General features: G+C 36.3%; 10 protein-coding genes and 1 non-coding gene across 11 annotated transcripts; 5 read left to right on the top strand and 6 right to left on the bottom strand.

The window, feature by feature from the left end:
- Positions 1 to 734: 734 nt before the first annotated feature.
- Positions 735 to 2033, bottom strand: MTH1 (Mth1p; the record flags this gene model as incomplete). Its single annotated transcript, XM_056221468.1, has 1 exon — positions 735 to 2033. One exon carries the CDS (start codon positions 2031 to 2033, stop codon positions 735 to 737), a length of 1299 nt encoding a protein of 432 aa, XP_056081256.1.
- Positions 2034 to 3435: 1402 nt separating this feature from the next.
- Smki_4.trna19E lies at positions 3436 to 3507 on the bottom strand. Its single transcript has one exon. It is a non-coding gene; the product is annotated as a tRNA-Glu (tRNA).
- Positions 3508 to 5219: 1712 nt separating this feature from the next.
- On the top strand, positions 5220 to 6272 carry RNH202 (Rnh202p; the record flags this gene model as incomplete). The annotated part of the gene is made up of 1 exon (XM_056221469.1): positions 5220 to 6272. The coding sequence occupies one exon, from the start codon at positions 5220 to 5222 to the stop codon at positions 6270 to 6272; it is 1053 nt and encodes a 350-aa protein (XP_056081257.1).
- A 290-nt stretch (positions 6273 to 6562) lies between these two features.
- RRP45 (exosome non-catalytic core subunit RRP45) lies at positions 6563 to 7480 on the top strand (the record flags this gene model as incomplete). The annotated part of the gene is made up of 1 exon (XM_056221470.1): positions 6563 to 7480. One exon carries the CDS (start codon positions 6563 to 6565, stop codon positions 7478 to 7480), a length of 918 nt encoding a protein of 305 aa, XP_056081258.1.
- A 1440-nt stretch (positions 7481 to 8920) lies between these two features.
- MRX10 (Mrx10p) lies at positions 8921 to 10165 on the bottom strand (the record flags this gene model as incomplete). Its single annotated transcript, XM_056221471.1, has 1 exon — positions 8921 to 10165. One exon carries the CDS (start codon positions 10163 to 10165, stop codon positions 8921 to 8923), a length of 1245 nt encoding a protein of 414 aa, XP_056081259.1.
- A 294-nt stretch (positions 10166 to 10459) lies between these two features.
- Positions 10460 to 15442, bottom strand: GCN2 (serine/threonine-protein kinase GCN2; the record flags this gene model as incomplete). Its single annotated transcript, XM_056221472.1, has 1 exon — positions 10460 to 15442. The coding sequence occupies one exon, from the start codon at positions 15440 to 15442 to the stop codon at positions 10460 to 10462; it is 4983 nt and encodes a 1660-aa protein (XP_056081260.1).
- A 500-nt stretch (positions 15443 to 15942) lies between these two features.
- On the bottom strand, positions 15943 to 16812 carry DPP1 (bifunctional diacylglycerol diphosphate phosphatase/phosphatidate phosphatase; the record flags this gene model as incomplete). Its single annotated transcript, XM_056221473.1, has 1 exon — positions 15943 to 16812. One exon carries the CDS (start codon positions 16810 to 16812, stop codon positions 15943 to 15945), a length of 870 nt encoding a protein of 289 aa, XP_056081261.1.
- A 1026-nt stretch (positions 16813 to 17838) lies between these two features.
- On the top strand, positions 17839 to 20469 carry ZIP1 (Zip1p; the record flags this gene model as incomplete). Its single annotated transcript, XM_056221474.1, has 1 exon — positions 17839 to 20469. The coding sequence occupies one exon, from the start codon at positions 17839 to 17841 to the stop codon at positions 20467 to 20469; it is 2631 nt and encodes an 876-aa protein (XP_056081262.1).
- Positions 20470 to 20654: 185 nt separating this feature from the next.
- On the bottom strand, positions 20655 to 20999 carry MGP12 (Mgp12p; the record flags this gene model as incomplete). Its single annotated transcript, XM_056221477.1, has 1 exon — positions 20655 to 20999. The coding sequence occupies one exon, from the start codon at positions 20997 to 20999 to the stop codon at positions 20655 to 20657; it is 345 nt and encodes a 114-aa protein (XP_056081263.1).
- Positions 21000 to 21457: 458 nt separating this feature from the next.
- INM2 (inositol monophosphate 1-phosphatase INM2) lies at positions 21458 to 22336 on the top strand (the record flags this gene model as incomplete). Its single annotated transcript, XM_056221478.1, has 1 exon — positions 21458 to 22336. One exon carries the CDS (start codon positions 21458 to 21460, stop codon positions 22334 to 22336), a length of 879 nt encoding a protein of 292 aa, XP_056081264.1.
- Positions 22337 to 22653: 317 nt separating this feature from the next.
- Positions 22654 to 23562, top strand: NSE3 (Smc5-Smc6 complex subunit NSE3; the record flags this gene model as incomplete). The annotated part of the gene is made up of 1 exon (XM_056221479.1): positions 22654 to 23562. The coding sequence occupies one exon, from the start codon at positions 22654 to 22656 to the stop codon at positions 23560 to 23562; it is 909 nt and encodes a 302-aa protein (XP_056081265.1).
- Between the last annotated feature and the right edge of the window lie 124 nt (positions 23563 to 23686).

Raw genomic sequence — 23686 nt, forward strand, 5'->3', positions numbered from 1 at the left:
CTCTCTCCCCTGCAACAAAAACAGCCAGTTCCTCTTTTGTATTTATAGAGGCGCCCATCGCAGAACAACTTGAACCCCCTTTTGAGGAAGTGCTTCAAGGGTTTAGCAAACCACCCAGACACCACATCACCACATCACTCGCTTTTAGGGGCCCGCGGAAGTGAGGGGACTAGTGAATAGTGATCTGCCTACATTTGTCTTCAAAATCCCTCTCGCTATTTCGGATTTTTCGATTCAGAGTATTTCCCCTCACAAATACTCCGAAAAATTGGTCTTTTTAAGGCTAAGAAAGCGGCAGAAAGACACTTTATCGTTTGCGTGCTTGTGCTGCTGCCTCTTGATGTGTAGTGCCAGACTGCACTGAAGACAGAACCGGTAATGTCTATTACATTACACGCACAAAAGCGCTTTGGTTTCTGCGATTCGGTGAAAGTTAGAGCTTGAAGTGTTTCGTCATCGCATGGGTTAATTCACGCTATCTTGGCCCTTTATTGTGATGACGTTGTTGTTCTCATAAAGGTCTTCTTATCATTACTTAATCTCTATAAAGCTGCGACAAGCTAATTCATATAAATATTTATATATATATATGTATGTGATATTCTCCATTCCGCAGCTGCTTCGGATATTAGAGCTCCTCTATTAAAATGATGGGTCCTTGAGATAATATTGATACAATCGAGGAGTCTCCAAAATAAAGCCATGGGGAAAGCTTTTTTCTTTTTCAAGTATCCTCAAGATACCGAATCCGGCTGCCAATCTAATCCTAATCTTTGGTAAACTTGTGCCTGGCACTGCGACCATATCGTAGCCTTTTCTTCTTTAGTCAAGCTAACTTTATTTTTACACTGTTGGTTTGATGTGGTGCTTGATCTCATGATCAACTCATCGAGGTTATTATTGGGGTTTTTCAACTGAATATTCTTCAATAGGGCCTTTTTCAAAAGCGATTTTGTTTCTGTGCTGTTCTTCCGCGGTATTATGCTAGGTGGTGGCATGTCTGGTCTTTTTAAATTGGACTGTTGTAGCTTCCATTTTTTATACTCTGAGCACCTTTGTTTGAAATCAAATCTACACTGTGCCTCCACTGCTATATTTAGAAGGTAGTTTTCAATGATATTTCTCCATTCCGGTTTGGACAAGTTCATGACAGTTTCACTTCTGCCAGTTAAGTGTTCATGCCTTTTCCTAGCAGTAGCTACAGTATATTTTGCACTAGTAAGTTTGAACTCATAATCTAAGTTGGCTTCCATGTAAAGATCCGAATGGACCAGTGTTGCAATTATGGTCTCGTCGCTGGAATATAACGGCAATAATTGCAACCTGAACTGGGGCATATTGTTACCCACTGCTACTACCTCCGGTAGTTGATTGCCCCATTCGGGCCTTAGTTTCTCGACTATCAATAATGACCTTATATCATTTAAATCCCAATCTAATAACTCTCTTTTGGTAAACTTGGGACGCCCGTTACAGAGAATGTTGGAGGGGTCTGCTAACAAAATATCCGGCGAGTACATGTCATAAAACGTTTTGGGTAGGGCTTCATCTAAACTGACCTTCGTTATTAATTTGTGACTGGGGAATTCTGAGAAAGAGGAGTCATTAGTTAGTTGTGTGTGCACTGTGGAAGGGGCAGAAAATATACTTGACTGATAAGATGAGGCGTTGTCCGAGAGTAGACTCCCGTTCTCAGTCACACTGGATCTACTTGTTGAATGAATTCCACTGGAATGATGGGGCTTCCTGCTAGGTGTGGAGGCTAATAATCTTTTCTTAATTTCATCTCTAGCTCTATCCGTGTATTCTGGAGGCGCATTCACGAAGTTCGCCCTTCTCGGTGATGTTGTTGATTGGGAGCTACTTGCCGACAGTGGTAAGCTTTGAAACGAGACATTGTCACTGCTACTCATTGTATTTTCTGGAATTGCTTGCAACGAGCTTGCAAATCCATGACTATTACTGGCCGTTTCGAGTGAACGTCGTTGTAGAACTTGGTTTTTCGAAGTTGCTGGTGGTGGTGAAACAAACATTCCTTTAGGTGTGAGTTCTCTATTCGCTGAAGAAATTTCTCTTTTTGTATTCCTGTTTGCTATGGTTTTCAGTATTGATAACTTTTATTATACGTCAGAAAATACTTCTGCTAAATTAAACAAATATTATTGAATGTTTTGTTAAAATATTAAAAAGTTCCACAATGTGTTTTACAAGTAAGAGAAGTGGTTACAGGCGTATTACAAAAATTGAGAAAGGAAAAATGCCTTTTGGTTATATAAATTTTCTCTCTCTGGAAATTAAGACAGCAATAGAATGTGGGATGAAAAAAAAAAGAGGCAATTTTAATAAGGGGTAGTTTAATGTTAGATATTCCACGTCTACGATAGTTTTATTGGGGAAGAAACGGACTCGTATTTTCTCTACGGATTGATTTTTCCACAAAGTTATAAGATGAAATTCTATGTGGGGCAGTCAATCTGACAAAGCTCGCACGGAATACATTTCCCCGGACCTTTTTCCCACCAGTCTAGGGATTAATTTCGGAATAATTCTAGGCCCTCTTCAGTATGACTGGGTTTCTAGGAACGGAAAAACTGTCTGGTATTGCGTTATCCGCCAAATATTGATCGTTTCAGTGGAGCCGCGGAACAGGGGCGCGGGGTGATGCGTTTTTTCCGCATTACAATAGAGAAGAGTCAATGGCAGATGCGGGCGTTCTGGTAGGCCTTGGAGTGCTTTTTTGACACCGGCGCGGTGCACAACAGCTTAATAATAGTCATGCGTATATGCTTCTATATTTTTGAATCGACATTAATTATTAGATGATACGATCGAACCCTTGGAACTGCAATTATTAAGGTCGAGATGATAAAAGAGAATTCGGCAGAAGAAGTGGAAGAGCGATGTTGCCCACCTTTGTCTCCTCAAAGTTTTTTAGTTCCGCTTCATTCACTTGAACGATTTATGGGATGGGCCAGCGATAATGGGGGTAGAGCTTTTTCGTGAAGCTTCCCTAGGGTGAAGGGTCCATCCTAGATTTCTTGGTTTGCTTTCCTGAGAACATTCTTTCGATCTTATTTTGTATTCATCCCTTGGTAATACTAGAAATACGCGATACGAAATTGTTTTGTTGAGGATACGATTGCTGTTTAATTTAAATTATATGTTTATTTTTTAACCCAAATATTCTGTTTATATTCATAAACATAAATTTTGTAATAAACAACGCCAGAGGGAAAGGGGCAATAATTTTTTTATAGTAATTTACTTACTGGTATATCCACCGTACTTGATTTCTCTATGCAATTTACCACCAATCAAGTTTTAAGCACCGCCCGTGTGTGTAAATTATTCAGTATTAGTTATTAAATTCTCAGCAGCATACATTAAAACGTTCGGACTTGTGGCAGTCTTGAATAGATTGAGAAAAAAAGAAAACTCCGAAGCGGGGAGTCGAACCCCGGTCTCCACGGTGAGAACGTGATGTGATAGCCGTTACACTACATCGGATTGTACTTTGTTATATTAACTGACTAAACAATACTGTTATTATCTTCTTCATATATACGTTATATTCTTTCGGTATCTAGTCAATCCTGGCGTTACGGCGTCTTTTCATTTGTTGGTGTTGGAATGAAAATCAACTATCGTCTATCAACTAGTAGTCATACTACTAGTACATTATCATATACGGTGTTATAAGATGACATAAGTTATGAGAAGCGGTCATCGAAATAAGTGGAAGCTGAAATGCAAGGATTGATAATGTAATAGGATAATGACTGACAAATATAAAATGACAATAAAAGCATATACAGAATTATGTAGAATTACGAGTTCCATTTATTGGATTCCTATATCCCCGAGGAGAACTTCTAGTATATCTACATACCTAATATTATTGCCTTTATCAACAATGGAATCCCAACAATCATCTCAAAATTCGCCAATCTCTCAGTTGGTGAGATAATAGTGGAGTTTGATGTAATTGTTGGGATTCCATTTTTTATAAGGCAATAATATTAAGTATGTAGATATACTAGAAGTTCTCCTCAGGGATTTAGGAATCCATAAAAGGGAATCTGCAATTCTACACAATTCTATAAACATTATTATCATCGTTTTATATGTTCTTATTCATTGATCCTATTACATTATCAATCCTTGCGTTTCAGCTTCCACTAGTTTAGATGACTATATCTCATCATTTGCGTCATCTTCTAACACCGTATATGATAATATACTAGTAATATGACTACTAGTTAGTAGATGATAGTTGATTTATATTACAACAGTTGGAATAAGTAATTACTACTATACCTTTATTCTAGTATAAATTGGAGTTATTGATGACGAACATTCTTTAACGTAATAGTAATTATTACAACTTACTAAACCACTAATTATCAACACATTTTCAATGACTATTTTTTTATCATTTGTGCCATCTCCTAGTAACATATGTGACAATATAATAGGAACATGATTCCCAGTCAAAAGAGGATAGTTAAATCTTGCTTTACCAACATGAGTATTAGTCAATGTACAATAGTTAAGTCTTAATCTAGTTGTTGGAATAAGGCTGCTATCGCCTATTGACTAGTAACAGTGTTGCAAGTATATTTTCATGTACTGAGCCAGAAGATGACACAAATGATAAGAAACAGTCATCGATTTTAGTGGAAACTGAAACGCAAGGATTGATAATGTAGTAGGATAATGACAACGTATCAAACGAAAAGAAGGAGTAGGTGTATTATCATGTAGGACTACTGAATCCCACTTGTAGATACCTATATCCTTAAGGAGAACTCTTAGTATATTATGTGTACATAATAATATTACCTTAATCAAAAATGGAGCCTCAACAATTATCTCAAAATTCACCTGTTTCTCACTAACAAACCTACGTACATAAAAGAGAGCTGATGATTTATTCAGAATGGAGCAAATCCTTATCATTAACTATTCCTTGAAGAAGCTTGTACTATGTAACGGTTTGCACTCTGAAATATTCTTAGAATGTGTTCATAAATTTTACGCGTCTTTTTAGAACTTTCTATCTTCTTGGTTTCACGAAGCGAACAATTTTCACAAGAATGAAAGCCAAGTTGTTGGTAGATGATTTTGAATACAAAAATACCAGAATGATCAAGTACAAACTCTGTTTTCTTTTTCTTCATTAATAGTTGACTTTTCGTCATTCCTCTCGAATAAAAAGTATGACTATCTCCGACATTGAAGGTGAAGAACGGATAATAATCTTACCGGATGATTATGATGTTTCAAAAAATATAAATTCATTTACACTACCACCACCCTCCAATATTGCATCCAAACCTCGTATTGAACTTTTTGAAGACACCAATGGTAAGGTTTACGAAATAAAATCTTACCAATTCGGTAAAGGGCCTTCGTATTCGCACGAAGAAGACTTGGCGAATGATAAATATCATTATACAAAGGAAAATCACCCAATTAAATCGACATTCATCGTAAATACTTCTGATCCCGCCGACGGATATATTTTCAAGTCAAGCAAAATTCATTTTTGTTGTTTACATGACGTTACTTTCAGTTTAATTGGGTTTTACTATAGGAATAGCATTTCAGAGGATGAACAGGATTACGTCAATTCAAACGACACTAGTGTTAACCAAACAAGTAACAAGAAAAACCATGAGAGGTTTCTTACGGCGCGTGACCATCATGATTTTTTAACGGATAATCATGACAAGAATTGGGATAACATTTCTTTAAGCTGCCTCAGGGGTGGGCTAGCAAAGATAAGCGAAACCATTGAAGAAGCTGGTGAAGTATATTACAAGATTACGCCTGCAATGATAACAAAATATCTGGTTGAAAAGGTATCGAAAATTGCAGAAAACTTTCCTCCAAGTGTCCCTATACTCAAACATGCAACAACAGAAATAGAACAATGCTACAAAGTAGTTGTTGCTACAAATCTTTTAGTTTCTTTGATTCCAAGGGCAGCCTACCATAATTTGGTCGACTTTTCACCCACAATGGGTAGTTATTGCTCAGACCTGGATATAAAAGCTAGCTTCACTAGCCTCGAGGACTACGAAACCAAGAACGAATTAAAAAATGCTGAGAAAGAACTACTAATGAAAAGCGCCATGAATGTAGGCCTAAATACGAATAGTAGGGCTTCATTGTCGATAAAAAAGGTCACAAAAAAGGTAGTTCAAAGTAAAAAATTAAAAGTGGCCACAGGAAAAGGCGCTATAGATGGCTTTTTCAAGCGCAAATAGGTATTTTAATAGTTAGAGAACATATTCAATAAAATACCTAGTGATCATAACATTAATGCATAGCAATTATGATATAATATCGTGTTCAACGAATGCGCTACCTTTTTTTAATTTTTTGTTAATATGAAGAGAAAAAATAACAGCTTTTCCCTCGATGATGCCAATGCACGTTCAGATTTTGAAAGTAGAAAGAGATTACTTACACATATTTGCCTTTCTGACTATTCTCCGTGAAAAGAACAGTTGCAGTTACAGGATTGATCAGAGTATACAAAAAGTTAGATATATAAATGGCAAAAGACATTGAAATATCTGCATCGGAGTCGAAGTTCATCTTAGAAGCTTTGCGACAAAACTATAGGCTAGATGGTCGCTCCTTCGATCAATTTCGCGATGTGAAAATAACATTTGGTAAAGAGTATGGCGATGTCAGCGTGGAGATGGGCAACACCAAAGTTCACTGCCGGATTAGTTGCCAAATAGCACAACCATATGAGGATAGGCCATTTGAAGGGTTATTTGTAATATCGACCGAAATATCTCCTATGGCTGGATCTCAATTTGAAAATGGTAATATTACCGGCGAAGACGAAATTCTATGTTCAAGAATAATTGAAAAATCTGTTAGGCGGTCTGGTGCACTGGACGTGGAAGGTCTTTGTATCGTGGCTGGGAGTAAATGTTGGGCTGTCAGAGCAGATGTACATTTTCTGGATTGTGATGGGGGATTTATTGACGCTTCTTGTATTGCTGTCATGACAGCATTAATGCATTTTAAGAAACCTGATATAACCGTTCATGGTGAGCAAATCATTGTTCATCCTGTTAATGAAAGAGAGCCAGTTCCATTAGGCATACTACACATTCCAATATGTGTAACTTTTTCTTTTTTCAATCCTCAGGACACCGAGGAAAACATAAAAGGTGAAACTAACTCAGAAATTTCGATTATTGATGCAACATTGAAAGAAGAACTACTGCGAGATGGTGTCTTGACTGTTACATTAAACAAGAATCGTGAAGTGGTACAAGTGTCCAAAGCGGGTGGTTTACCAATGGATGCTCTGACGTTGATGAAATGTTGCCACGAGGCTTATGCAATCATCGAAAAACTAACTGACCAAATACTTCAGCTTCTAAAGGAAGACTCGGAAAAAAGAAACAAATATGCGGCCATGCTTACATCTGAAAATGCGCGTGAAAGTTAAAACCAAAGCAAAAACTAAATAAAGAAACGATACATATATATATATAAAGAGATACATATACGCTGTAAAATTACACCTGGCACCAGGACGTTAATATAAAAAGAGCCCACAAATTTTCTTACGGCTCTTTTCTTCTGTTCTTTCCTTGGCTGTGGTACTCAAAGACATCAAACCATTAAACTACTATAGAACAAAGCAAACTTTGTGACGAAGAGAAAGGCTCAACTACGATTAAATAGAGATATTATGTTTTCACCTGCTTGTTTAACCTTTGTATGCCTATGTTCTGCAATAAGAAAGACCTGAAGAGAAAATTATTTATTCTTCTTCATTACTAAAACAAAACTTTCGTCATTGTCATCACATAGAAAAGACCGACCATTGTCAAACCATACAGTATCAGCACAATAATAATAATAATGACAGCTTCCTCAACAAATCCCAAAAAGGCATCACAATATTGTTTGAAATTACTACTCTTTCCAGTATTTTCCTGCGATAGAAGACCTGCTTCCAAATCTAACATGTAGTCAATACACTTAACTTCTTCATCTTCCCCTTGAGTTTTAACAAACTCTTTTTGTGTCGTTTTTTTCTCCTGTTGTTCCATTTTCAATAGGAGTGTCTCGAGGTAGCTTCTATCTTTATTCCAGATAGGAAAAACAAATGCTGTCGTCTCTCTTTGTTCAAAAAGTTTAGTAATATTGTAGTTAAAGAAACTTTTAATTTGTCGAAGTGAATTTGAAGATTACAGCAACTGGCGGAATCTTCTAAGTTTTATATCGAATAAAAATGTAGCAGATAAGGTTCTTTGCTCACAGGTAATAAATTACTAGCGCGCCACATAACATATTATTCTATTTTTTCTATCAGGCGACACAAAAATGAACCCGTGCGAGTGCCATATGCTATCTCCCACGTGTCAGAGAAGCAAAGAACTAACGTTCATTATAGGTCAGAACATCACCTAAGAAAAGCAAAAATCTCATTCGGGATATTAGCTAAGATCCCCCCTAGTTTTTCATGTCAAAACGGACTGAAGAATATACAGAATGTAATAAAACCGACGCCACGTTATCAGAGCTTTCATGATATTAGAATTTAATTACATTTTGTTATATTTTCGCTAAAGTGTCTTCGTATAATCCTCATATATATTATTATTGGACTACACGTTTCGGTAATAGAAATAATAATGAGAAATTATGGAATGAATAGTCCGAACATTGTTATGGAAAGAGCCTATGAAGGCATATAATGACCCCGTGAGACAATTAGGTACGCCCATTATATTATCTTTTTAGCATAAGAGCACTGAAAGAAGGCATCTAAGAGATAGAGACAGGAATGTTTCCGTTAAAAATACTAGTGCCACCGAGTGAGCTTGCTTGGTAACGTGATATGTTTATAAAAAGTAACCATTATTTACAATATAGTTTCTTAGTTAGTGGTGTAAAGCCCTTTATCCATTGTTTCTGAACAATGCAAAAAATGTTTTTGGTAGAAATGATAAATTTCAAAACACAACTCAAAAGCAATCAGGTATATAATTATCCATTCCAAAAAAGTGCTGTTTCTCTCATTTAAAAGAGATATGAGGGCTCGACATTCGTCTGTGGAGTAATCCAACTTGCTATTCAGGATATTAATTCTTGGTGCTATATCCAAATACCTCGAAACATTCTTAAAAATCTCTTCTAACTGAGGCTCACTCCAATAAAGATCAGGCGTCTCAATTAGTTCCGAATAAAGATTCAACTTCCCTCTAATTAAAAAAAGTCGGCCTATTGACTTTAATGCGTCGCTTGATTTTAAGTTCAGTTTTGTTCCCCTTGAAATATTTTCTGTTATTGTCCTGGTCTTTAATATATGCTTCTCCATCGCTTCTTCTAAGACTGCCAAGTTGGTGCTTCTCGACAGACCACTCGAAAATGCTGCCTTATCTAGCATTCCTTGATCAGAATCTAACGAGTTAATTAGAATCAAATCCCCACAAAGAAAGCTTTGATCTGCGTTTTTCGGCGTCAACTTACTATTGCGATTAAAATACTTCTCAAGGTCTTGGTTCTTTTCTAATTCCACATAATCCATATCCTCAGTCTCAAAGTTTTGGGCACTCAGCGGGTTTATACTTGCTGCTTCAATCAAAGGAACTATTTTGTTTCTAACGCTAGATTCATCAAAACCCCAACTTACAATAGAGCCGTTCTGACCTAAAATCATGATGTCTCCCTTATTGCCATTATCCTGATAACTAAATGTAACGATTTCATCAGTTATCAAGTTCGTTGGTCGAAAACCTTGATTGCCAAGTAATCGCATGCATTCTTTGAGATCATAACCCTCTCCAGTTGTAATCGTAGTACAACTCTTCACCTTCAGGTATTTTTTACTCAAAAAATCTTCCAGGTCGTCATGTCCGTTTTCTTCAATTCGATGATTTCTCACAAAACTTCGTCTCAAATAACGTGTAGGATTCTTAGAGTTTTTAAGCGTCTTCATAGTCTTGATCTTCGTATTAACTGGCTTGTTTTCCTTAATTCTCCTCTTCTCTGCTATTAGTTTATCTTTCCAACAGTCATCTCGTACTTTATAATTCTGCACTACTAAACTGGTTCCTAACCGTCTGATTTGGGATCTTGATACAAAACTGAACGAATTGGCCAATGCACTTAATGAAAGCATTCTTCAAATCATATGATTATTCATCAGGTGCATCCATAGGTGGTAGGTTTGTCCTGTGCAGATGAATTTGTAATACGCATGCCTTCATATTCGTCGAAAAAATCAAAATATAGATATAAAGCATTTCAACAAATACACAGCCGTTTTTCTACCAGTGCAGCCTCTATAAGAAAAGGAGCCTTATTTATTTTATGAAAGTGTATTCGGTACATCAATTGAATATATAGTAAACAAAACGATTCATATACTTACTTCTGACGGATGTGTGATAGCGCTGGACAAATTTTTGAAAACTTACCTTTGTAAATCAATAACAGACGATTTTCCGGTTTTGTGGCAATACAGTATTGCCCATTTATTCCCTTTATGTGCTTCTTTAGAAAGATTATTATAAATGCTAGTAGCAAAGCTTCTAGGAGTTGAGTTATTACCTGATCCAAATACTTTTCTCAGCCATTCTTCCTTCTGAGCCAATGAAGTAATTGAGATTATTTCTAAAGTTTCATCTCTTAGGGCATCAACAGTTATAATTGGTGCGTTAGATAGACTGTGTATTATCATATTCGAAGAATTTCTGGCTGCATCTTCGTAAACCCACTTTTCTCTTTTATTAGCTTTTTTGGATCTTGTAGCCATGTTTGGAACATAAATTACCTTTTGATTATTAGTCGAACCAGCAACAACATCATCTATATCACCTTCTTGACTACTCCCGGCACTGCTGCTTTCATCCCACCTTCTAAGTTCATCACTCTTGTCACCTAGGGTCAAACTATCATTGACTAATGATTTGTTGCCGCTTTCTTGTTGGTACAAAGTTAAAAACTCATCAAGGTCTAGATCCACATCAACACTGGTACTCAGTTTTTTTATTTTAAGTGGCTTATATTTCCTTTTATGATTGGTTAGAGGATACGCTTGTTGTTTAATGAGCAAAATCCAATCTATACCATCCTGTTGAGCACCGCTGACGACGTCATCCACCGAAGAACAATCCCTTAACATATCCGCTTTGATGTTTTGCTTCCATAATGTATTTAGTATTGTGACCCCAATTGTATCCAACAAAGAATTTGAAAAGCTTGATATTAATACATCACACCTGCTTGGTTTCCAATCAATAGCTGTATCTTTTAAAAACCTATTTCTCTTTTTTATCCTATTTCCAGAAGCTAATTTGAAATAGTTTTGCGCGATACCAAATATTGTTTCCCATGCTAAGTTGAAACCTACGGCCCTTCTAGTATTGCTACTCTTTCTTCCTGATGGCCTAGCAAAAAAAGATATCAGAGTATCATACCTTCCTCCAGCAGCTATCATATTACGTGAAGATCCATCATCGTAGACTGCATGAAACATTATACCTCCCTTGTAGAAAGCGCTGTTGTAGTTACTCAAAGGAGATATCACAACATTCCTCGTAACTTCCAAGGGTTTCAAGTAACTTAGCACTTTAGATATATGTGCCAGAGAGTCTTCAATCTTTTTTAGATGGGGACTATCAATCATTAATTTATAAAGGCGCTTTTTAGCTGCTTCGAAGTCTAGTCTGAAATCAAACAATTCCAAATCATTTAGTGCTGTGGAAGATATGTTCAATTGCGCCTTTAATTCATTCTTCACTTCCTTGAACGACCTCGCAAAGCCAACTTGTGACAACATTCGTGAAACTAATGGCCTTTGAGCTTTATCAATATTTGTGAAATTGAAAACACTCTCTAAAATATCGGCATGATTTAAGATGAAAAAAGTGTTTGTTTTCTCGAATACAGGAAATACAGTTAATATTTCGTCAATAATTTTCAGACTTTCTGCATCATAAAAACCTGACTCCGAAGAAGATTTTGATATTATATCGAAGTCGATCTCACCAAACTTTCTAGGTTCCAAACTTGACCTTGAATGATCAGGAGGTCTATAAACGTGTTGCATTCTATATTGCTTGGAAATCAGACTTGGATTTTTAGACAGATACCTAGCCATAGGATAGGTCAAATCATATTGCAACTGTAAGACAGTACCACCCTTATCAAGCACTTCGTATACATTTTGCGTGCCGTATATGGGTGCCTTTGGAAAAATCCTTGGGGGAGCATTATTTTCAATACCTCCATGTTTCCTAAAGATTTTAACCACCTCTTCTGTCATTTGAGACCTGAGGATATTCGCAAAAGGAGTAGATGTGGGAACTGAGTTGTCAAATAAAATATCATTCGTTAGACTGTAAGATTGATTGAATAAACTTTCTCTCACTTGTTGTTGCCAAGGGGAAGAAGGATTTGACAGGCTCTTCAGAGCCTCTTTGATAACTTCATCTTGATGCTTAACAGGAAGCCAACCACTATTTAATAATGTCCTGGCCCCAGGCCTTTTATTAGGATCATGGTCCACAAGCAACCTTATAATTTTTTTTTCAACTCTCATCTTATTATCGTCAAAATCAGGAGGAAATTCTATCGACACCGATCGTAACTTTTTCAAAATATTTACTCTCTCCATACCCGTACTGAATGGATAGATCATTTCAAAAAATATGATTCCAAGTGAATACATATCAATCTTTTCATTATAATGGCCTTTGCCATCTAAAACTTCAGTGGCAACATACATAGCTGTTCCAATAGCAGAGGTTAGATTATCTGAGCTTCCTGGCAAATTTTGTGAATCCAACTTGAGAATATCCAGGGACCTATGGACATTCTTAGCTAACCCAAAATCACCAATTTTCACATTTCTCGATTCATCGATAAAAATATTCATTGGCTTCAGATCCCTATGAATGATACCTTGAGAATGTATGTAGCTCAAAGCTTCCAGTATCTGTCGAAATAACCTCCAATATTCATCGCGTTGTTGATTCAAATTTTCGGAATGGATCAGATCATATAACGTTCTATTTTCACAGTACTCCATTTGAATGAAAAGTGTACTTTTTTTTTTAAAAGCTATCATGGGCTTTACACCACTCCTCCTTTTTGGAATTTTTTGAATACTCTCCGATTCTTTAGCAATATCATCGCCGCTTTCGCTTGAAGAAGTTGAAGAAGTATCATGATCTGAATCTTCATTCCCATTATCACGAGAGCTATTTTCGAAAACTATATCCGGATATCCTGATCCTGATATGAAATCCCAGTTACTATTATCCAAATCATGGTTCGTTCTACTATTAAAAATACTGCTTTGATCTAATAAACTGTTCTCTTCGAAACCAAAGGAAGACCGGCTTATTTCACTTTCTTCATCAGTCGATTCAAAAACGTTTTCATCCATACTGTCTTCTTCTAACCATGCAGCATAATAGCGTACAACATATTGATGATTCAAACTTGCTAACAACATTACTTCACTTAGTATAGTAGATAACTTTTCCTCCGTATGCCTAATCTTTTTGATCGCATAGTACCTGCTATCGAGAGCGTTACGTGCCTTAACAACTTGGCCAAATGCACCCTGGCCCAAAACTGCGATTTCTTCAAAGTCCGAAGCATAACGAGATCGCGTTGCAGGATTAATAGAAGAAAATCTGGAGCCAACGTTAAATGACCTTCTTCGTATACTAGTTTGTGAGAGTGTTCTCCCTCCGTTCCCTCGAATATTCAATGTATCACCAGGAACTAATTCCATTGAGTTAGAATTAACACCTTCAGAGACTAAGTTAAATCGATTGATAGTAGAGTCAATATTAGTCCTCAAGAATTTCATGGGCAGTAGCTCTAATGTTCCTAATCTTTTCTTCGGATCGCCGTTAAGCATTTTCGAAAGAAGGTCATACAAGCTCTCATCCATACTCGTTGAATCTAAGAATTCCTGTGGTGTTTCAAAATTCATTACTATATCAGATCCGCTAATAATCTGAATAAACAAAACACCAAGCTGCCAAATGTCAGTCAATCTCTGAGGCTTTGCGTTCTTAAATTTCACCAATTCGGGGGCTATCCATGTGTTTGGAGAGAGCTCAATAGAAGAGCCATTTTTACTTGGGTATCTCGATAGCATATTCAAAATAGTGTATCCATAAGTCGAATGAACTAGTTTTGGAATAGTGCTTCCAAAGTCGGCATCTTTAACTAGAATCACGGTTTCTAAATTAATACACTTATGAATAATGCCTAATTTGTGTATGGCTTCTAATCCTTCAAGTAATCTGATCATCCAAATACGTGCTGTTGCTAGGTTAACAAATCCGACGGATTGTATCAGATCTCCCACAGGGTAGTGATTGGAATATTCTGTCAAAAATCTTACTTTCCAAACGAAGGTAGCGTTATTCCTCCCCATGCGCTCTACTGTATAACCGAACAATCGATTTACATTATCATGTTTCACTTTTAACACAGTCTCTAGCTCTTTCTCTAAATTGGCTATTTCTTTTTTCCCACTACTTGTATTGAAATAACTATTGTCCAGCTCAATCTCGGAAAGCAAATAGTAGAAATTTTCCATCATTTCAGAAGACATTAGAAAATCTGCCAACGGCGATTCTGGTGGTATATAAGGCTTCACAAGAAATTGTTTGGAGAAACTGAATAAATCTGATGTCAATTTTATCGGTTTAGGATTGACAACTGCCTTAAATTTGAACATTGAGTTATTAGGCAATTTTGCTTTTATAGTTTTTGAAAAGACGATAGCTTCCCCTGATGCAATCCATTCTGAAGGTGGATGTAAATCCAACTGAGTGGACTTATTGAATAGCAATTCATCATCATCATCGTCTTGTCTTTTCTCCAGCTCCCTTTGAACTATTTCATCTATCCTTCGCTGTTCATCAGATCTCTTCTTTATTGTTTCCCGCTGTTTTTCTCTTTCTTCCTTTTCTAATTTTTCCTTAGTTTCTTTGATCCTCTGCAACCGATCATCTTCCAAGGACTGTGTATTAACGTCATTTTGAAATTCGTCCAGTTTTTCTTGCGTAAATGATGTTACCTCAAATATAATCTCTTGACCTCGAGAGGTGCTATGAATTTTTTTAAACTCATTTCTGAGCATTTGCAGTTGGCTATCCATTACATTCTGTACATTTTCGAATTCTATTTCTGGGGCTGTATAAGGATACATTGGCGTCATCGCAAAATGCAACGTAATAGATGATTCTACTGGCTCTTTAGCAACAGATCGAAGGGTGACTTCGAAGATAATCTGAGGTTGCTTGTCCCAGCTGGACTTTCTTTTGGTCAAGTCAATGAAGTCATCCATATAAATGGAACGTATTGCTTCAAGTTCGTTGCATTGTATCTCATAATATTGATTCAAAGTGAGGTGACTTAATGACATTTATACATAGTATGCGTTAAAGGGAATGGTAGCTATTGAAAAAATTCCAAGGCTTATAAAATCTCAAAAGGCAGCGAGGACTTTTTAACAGTATAGATATTGCAAAGTTTAGTGTAATATATGACTTTCTATAATGAAAATAGCCTTTTATGAATAGAAATCGAGAGATGAATGTAAAATTAAATCTCTGTTGAGACAATTAAGGCGTTATAAAAGATCAATTACACCAGACTTGCTCTCTTAAGGATCGCTTTCCAATATGTTTCTTAGGAACTACGTAATTAACTATGTTTCAGCATTAAGATAGATAATAGCCCTTCAACACTCTCGTGTAATGTGATGTTGACGTTCCTCAAAATATGATGCACATAATATTCTATATAACAGAAGCTATTTGAAGGGGGATAAAATAGGGCATCTACATAGTATAATCACTACTATCTGCAAAACTAAAGAGGTTATTGATTTTATATGTCATGATGGAGTATATAATTTTATTCTTAGATGCCTTCATCAGATAGAGGGTGTAGTTCTTCATCCGGGATCCTCTGATGGCTAATTGCCTCCTCCAAAGTGACATCTGAATCATCCATCAATGGCTTGAACGGAAGAGGGTCATCGATGGCTGGAAAGGTTCTTCTATAGAAAAACTGCGCCATTACATAACCCAATATAGACCCTAAAATTACATCGACAAAATGATGCCTGTAGTCTTGCGTTCTGGAGAGAGCGATTAGTGCAGCTCCTAATAACGGTAAAAAGGCCACCATTTTCCTCCACAAGGGTACTAGTGGTGATTCGGTCAAAAGTTGGCCACATAACCAAAAATACAAATAGCCAAGTCCCGCGAAACTTTCACTTGAATGACCTGATGGGGTTGTTCTAAATCCATCCAACAAACGTTCATGATTTTTGGTGGTACACACTTCTTTTGCAGTAAATAAAGTGTCCAAGGAGAGACCTTCAAGAGGTTGGCAACGGTCTAGAAAATCTGGTCTTAGTCTTCCAATCCAATTCTTGATGAAGTTTGTGAAGAAACTGGTACTAAACCAAGCGAGCGATAAACCAAGCAGAGAGGTGTATAGAATAAAAATCAAATGTCTTCTATCGGCCAGAACGGAACCAATTAACAATATAGCCAGAAAAGGGACGACAAAACTGTAAACAAACAACATGGAATTATTGACGCGTTCAATTGTCGCATAAGGATGTGATATGGTGAGATCATTAATGTAAAATTGGCGTTCAAATGGTTGCTGATAGTATACAGGATAGTTAAGCACTATCATTAAAATGAGCAGAAAAACATCTTCCAGCCTCCATTTTGCAGCTATGTTGAATGGTGTCCTAACAAACGATAGTCTATTCATGTTAATCGTCCAGTATACTCTAACTTTGGGTTTCGGTTTATGCTAGTTGATAAATAAATCCCTTATAAATTTTCGGACTACCTGAAAATCTATGATAATGTGATTTGGAAGAGTTGGTTTCTTAGTGATGATTTCCTTCTTTTCTTATTGCAAGTATGTTAAGGGACTCTAAAGTTGTTTACTCCCTGGGACTATTCTGCAAAAAAAAAGCGATGAAAAAGTGCAACTGATAAGTGAATTATTATTGGAATATAAAAAATAATAGTTGACGATATTTCAAACTAGGCTGATGGCTAGTCCATATGAACCAGTGACTGTATAATTCGAAGATCAACACCGATAACATGATATGCAGTTAGGGCAGTATATGTCAAACGTGCCGCATGATTTACTCATTCTCCATGTCATTGTTAACGATTAAATTTTTCAAGCAATCATCGACAACGATATAACTAGAAAGTTAGTAGCAGAAAGGTCCTAACTCAGGTAGAAATGTCACAAATATGCAGCCTGAAAATTGGCTTCAATGAAAAGAGGGAACGACATTAATTCGAGTAGGAAAAAGTCTAGTATGATCTCATATGCGTGATTAATACAATATAAAATGAAGATTGGAAGTAAGACTCTCACTTAAAAATGGCCGTTACAAGTACATCATTCACAAGCGGGCAATCTCAGGACAGGTCATGGGTGTGCATATTGCACATTAATGCTATTATGTTGCGGTGGAGATTGATGAGTATAGCAATATTTTGGAAATTATCAAGATCTTCGTGAAAAATGCTATCGAACGCGCTGTCGTCTTTTGAAGGAATAGCCTCATCAATAAATGAAGGCAATACATAAAGAAAACAAAGTGCTACTTTTACAGTAAAAGATTCGGACCATTTTGAAGGAATCCTGAACCCCTGAAGAATTAAGCCGAGTATCATCACTCACTTCAATATTTACAGTGGAGTGATCTTTTTTATTTTCTGAGAATTGACAACAAGAAAAGAAAATCTTCGGCGGCTAACATTCAACAAAATGTCAAACTTTTTTAGAGATAGTTCGATGGGATTTAAGCCTAGACCAAACATCTTCGCCAAACTAAGAGTTAGAGATGCAGATTCAGAATCTTCCTCTGATAATGTCATAGAGGATTCAGCCAAATGTGCCCAGGCGGATTCTTCCATAGATGAAGATGATGCGTTTAAAAAACCCCACCATACTTCCACTGAACGAGAAGTAATTCCGAATATAAACCTCAGTAAGATGAATCATAGTTACACTAATAGTGGGATGAATATAAATTCACCGAAGAACTTAACAACAGACCAGTACAACAGAACTCTAAACAATAATGACGCCAGAAATGAAAATGATACTGACGAAGATTTTGAAATTACAGAAGTAAGAGAAGTGAGTGAAGGTGTGACAAAAGAATTGAAAGCAGGTCATGGGGATCCTAATGATTCTGAGACAACGCTTAAAGACAGTAAAATTCATGAATACGCCATGACAAATGGCAAGCCTCTTTTACACACATCAGTTGATACTTCCAGTGCATCTTCCAATGATGTCTTGTTAGAAGCTTTTACAAATACCCAAAGGATATGTTCAAATTTGAAGCAAGAGCTACAAAAACAGCAACAAGACAATGCAAAGTTAAAGATTCGACTACAGTCGTATATTTCTGATTCTGACAAGATTAATGAAAAAGTGGTTAAATATAAATCTTGCTTAGAAACTCTTCAAGAGAGAATTGTAACATTGAGTGGTCATAAGAATAGTCAAGATGCCAAGCTAAAGGATTTAAGACAAAACCACCAACTATATCAGAGAAGGATAAGCGGATTTAAAGCAAATATTGAAAACTTGAACAGAACAATCAACGACTTAGGAAAGCATAAAAAGGAAACAGACACGGAGTTAATGAAAAAGGGTAAAGAAATTGAATATCTAAAAAGAGAACTAGACGACTGTTCAGGCCAATTGAGCGAGGAAAAAATCAAGAATAGTTCGTTAATACAGGAGATAGGGAAAAGTAGAGAACAAATGACTAAAACAATCGAGGGTTTCTTTTCAGAAGATAAAACTCAACATACTATGCATTTTAACAAGCTCGAAGAAAAAGTTCATGACCTACTTGAAGAAAAGTTACAAAAACACTTCAATACTGCAAAAGATACCCTTAATATAGGACTGAAAGAAGCTGGTACAGAGTTGAGTAGCCATACAGAGACTATACTCAAGCAACAATATGTGGAGTTCAAAGAGAATTTACAACGAAGAATATCATCGAGTGAGAATAAGATTACAGAAACACTAACTGAGCTGGATATGAACCAAAAAGAACTTGTGACAGGTGTACAAAAAGAACTCTTAGCATCATCAGGAAATAGTCAAACTGTTTTACTAACCGAAATAAATAATATAAAACATGACCTGCTTGATGATTCATCGAAAGCTGCTAAAAATTATCTGGGCTTGGAAAACTTGCTGAAGACATATAAAGCGGAAATAATCCAGTCCAGCGAGTATGAAGAAAGGATAAAACATTTGGAGAGTGAACGGTCAACATTATCTTCACAAAAGAATCAGATTATTAGCTCTCTTGGTACTAAAGAGGCACAGTATGAAGATCTTGTCAAAAAAATAGAGGCGAAGAACATAGAAATCTCACAAATCTCTGGCAAAGAGCAGAGTTTAACCGAAAAAAATGAGAGCCTTTCTAATGAACTGAAAACAGTTCAAGGCCAACTCGACAAGATAAACAATTTGAACATCACCACAAAGTCAAATTACGAAAATAAAATATCTTCTCAAAACGAGATTGTCAAGGCATTAACATCCGAAAATGAAACTCTGAAGCAAAGAATCCAACAACTAGTAGAATTCAAGGAAAATGCACAAAAAGATCATTCAACAAAATTGGAGGCTTTCCAGAAAAATAATGAGCAGCTTCAAAAGCTAAATGTCGAAGTGGTCCAGTTGAAGGCCCATGAGTTAGAACTTGAAGAACAGAATAGACATTTAAAAAATTGTTTAGAAAGAAAGGAAATTGGTGTTGAAGAATCATTAAGCGATGTAAAAACTCTAAAACAACAGATGATAGTCTTGAAATCAGAAAAACAAGATATAACAGCCGAAAAGTTAGAATTACAAGATAGTCTCGAAAATCTGGAAGACGTAACCAAGAATTTACAACAGAAGGTGCAATTGCAAAAGAAGGAATTAGAACAGAAAATACAAGAGTTAGAGGAGATTAAAAACTGTAAAAGAGTCGCATCTAATCAAAGGAGTACACAAAACTTTACAAACCCATCAGATTCGCCTAAAAAAAATGGTATAGCCTCTGATTACTTTCCTAATGGCGCTGCTTGTGCACTTTCTCCAATGAAAAGATGTCCTAGGGTGGATCACACAAGCAAATCAACAAAAGTCAATTCATCCAAAGAAGCATCCAAATTAAACGATGAATTTGATCTTTCTTCGTCTTCAAATGACGATTTAGAGTTGACCAACCCCTCTCCTATTCAAATAAGACCAGTCAAAGGAAAAATTAAAAAAGGTTCAAATAGCATGAAACCTCCAATTTCCTCAAGAAAAAAGTTGCTACTAGTAGAAGATGATGATCAGCCATTAAAAATAAGCAAGAAAAGAAGAAGGAAGTAAGAAATGGTATCAAGTTATAAGAAGTTTAAGCCGTTTTTATGCGAACACATTTCATTTTGTTTTCTGCGTCAGAAGGATGCATAGCAAAATTAGCACAGATGTTTTTAAAGTACATACCTATTTATAGCTTATAAATATTTACAGTGTTGTAACCCTAGAAAAATAAAGAGGTTATATAATTCACGTCACCTGGATTGAATTCTCCTTATTTTTTCGCTAATATCGTCTTCTTCAAGGAAATGTAAAACTTTGGTGCATGATTTAGGGTCGCCTACTTTTTCAATATGTAGTACTGGTATGTCAAAGCAGTATTCTTTCCACCATTTTGCATTTTTTCGTTCATTTATGTTGACTACCTTGAAAAGAATTCTCTTGTCATGGAATTCTTTCCTTTCAAAGACATCATCTATTACCTCTTTTGCTTGATCGCACAACCCACAATTGGGTTTTGAGAAAAAAGTTAGTTTCACTTCTGCGTCATGCAACAATACCCTCGAAGTATGTATAGTGCGGAGAATCGTTCTCGACATAATAGTTTTTTTGTAGTTTGTATTTGATTAGAAAGTTAGTGAATTCTCGTTATGAATTGTAGCAAATTTTGCATTAGTTCGTTATGTGATCTCTCGCTATATTAACGTACGAAAGTTTACCATGTCAACAATGGTTTCTTTACCGAAGTCACTTGCGCATCTCATAGAACCGTAAAGTGAAAAAAAAGGAATCCAACTGCAAAAACAGTCATATTGACATTACAAAGTAAATATGATTGGTGAGCAAATATCCTCAGGAATGCAACTAATAAAGATTTTTACTGAATGATCTTGTATTGCCCCCTTAAAATATAATTATTGATAAAGGACGACATTGTTCCGAGTGATAGAACGTGAAGAACCTAATTGATTTAGGTGTGAAATACTTAAAAAAGAAAAATCGTAACAATAGACAAAGTTAAGGTTCAGTCAAGAGGAGCATACTCAAATTGAAAAAAATGGTCTTAACGAAGCAAGAACTGAAGGAGGTGGAAAACACATTCATTGGTTTACTTAAAAGTGAAATAGGGCCCCTAATAAAATCATACACAGGAACGAATTTCCATTCATATGATGATAAATCAAATGGCGTAGATTTGGTAACCGCTCTAGACAAACAGATTGAATCCTTAATCAAATCGGTATTATCCAGCAAATATCCGAGTTTCAAATTTATCGGAGAAGAAACTTATGTGAAGGGTGCCACTATAATTACTAACGACCCAACATTTATTGTTGATCCTATTGATGGTACTACTAATTTTATCCACGGTTATCCTTATAGTTGTACCTCTCTAGGTTTAGCTGAAATGGGGAGGCCAGTAGTTGGTGCAATTTTCAACCCTCATTTGGACCAACTTTTCCATGCTTCTAAGGGCAACGGAGCCTTCTTGAATGATCAGGATATAAATGTGACGAAAAGACCATTGATTTTACAGAAATCATTAATTGCTCTAGAAGGGGGTTCAGAAAGAACTGAAGGTTCACAAGCAAATTTCGACAAAAAAATGAATACTTACAAAAATCTACTTCGTGAATCTGGTGCCTTTGTTCACGGGTTCAGAAGCACAGGAAGTGCGGCCATGAACATATGCTACGTAGCAAGCGGCATGCTTGATGCATACTGGGAAGGAGGCTGCTGGGCGTGGGATGTATGTGCTGGTTGGTGTATTCTTCAAGAGGCAGGAGGAATAATGGTTGGCGGAATCCGTGGGGAATGGGACATTCCATTGAACAGAAGATGTTACTTAGCTATTAGAGGTGGATGTGACCAGATCGAACAGAAGCAATTCGCGGAATCATTCTGGACCCATGTTGCTGGTGAACTGAAATACTGAATACAACTTCTAGATGTCGTTAAATAAACTATTCTAAAGAATTTATATACTCTTAACATAAACATAACCCGCTTTCTGTAGCGTATTACGAACTCAAACCAGTTTCTTGATGCAATACGTAGATCTTAGATCTCTCCATTATGGAGTTCATGTTAAGCATAACAATGGCACTATTATGCGTGGCCCTTTCACGGCAACGCGAAATACATTGAAAAGTTGTAAGGAAAGCAATGCCCGCTATGAACCTTCTTTAAAAGAATTCTACTTTTATTTGTAATAAGAAAACAGCTTTTCGATTAAGTACATTCCTCTTTAGCATGAGTTCCACAGATAATGACAGCGATGTGGATCTAACAGAGGATTTAGCTGCAGTCAAGATCATCAAAGAGAATCCAGTTGCTAGAAAAGTGGTAAGGTATATTTTGTCAAGAGGAGAATCTCAAAACTCTATTATTACAAGAACTAAATTACAATCTGTCATACATGATACTGCTCGCGAGGAAAATATAGCAAAGCTATCGTTTAGTAAAATGTTTATGGACACAAATGCTATACTAAATAACGTATATGGGTTTGAATTAAAGGGGCTGCCATCAAGGAATAATGTCAGTGCAGGCAGTAATAGCAATAACAATGCAAATCAATCAATGGTTGAGCCACTGGGACATAGGGCCCAGAGGTTCATTTTATTAAACAATGCTCCACACTTGAAAAATCTTGAAAATTTCAAGCTTTTACAAAGCGTTCGCACTTATGAAGAGCTGATAGTTGATGGTGAGTATATTGGTGACAAAATAGGTGTGGAAAGCTTGAATACCCTAGAAAACAAGCTGAGTACAGATCAAGATCTTGTTTACAAGGGCATTCTAAGCGTTATTCTTTGCATTATATTTTTCTCCAAAAATAATATATTACATCAGGAGTTGATTAAATTTCTAGAGACATTTGGCATTCCAAGCGATGGTTCAAAGATCGCTATACTAAACATTACCATTGAAGATCTCATAAAAACCTTGGAAAAGCGTGAATATATAGTCAAACTAGAAGAAAAATCGGACACTGATGGGGACGTAATATCATACAGGATAGGCAGAAGGACTCAAGCAGAATTTGGACTGAAATCTCTTGAAATATTAGTACGTGAAATAATGGGTATCGAAGAAGACCAGAGTAAAATCCTGTATGACGATATAATAAAAAGCATCGGTGATTCATATTCTATATAGCATATTGTATAGTTACTCATGTTTAAACACATGTGCTTTTTGCCAGAAGATTAATACGAACTGAAAGGGGAGATGATTATGAGAAAGACCGATGTTAAACAGATTACTATGCATTGATACAAAT

Source organism: Saccharomyces mikatae (assembly GCF_947241705.1).
Source record: "Saccharomyces mikatae IFO 1815 strain IFO1815 genome assembly, chromosome: 4".
NCBI classification, from domain to species: domain Eukaryota; kingdom Fungi; phylum Ascomycota; class Saccharomycetes; order Saccharomycetales; family Saccharomycetaceae; genus Saccharomyces; species Saccharomyces mikatae.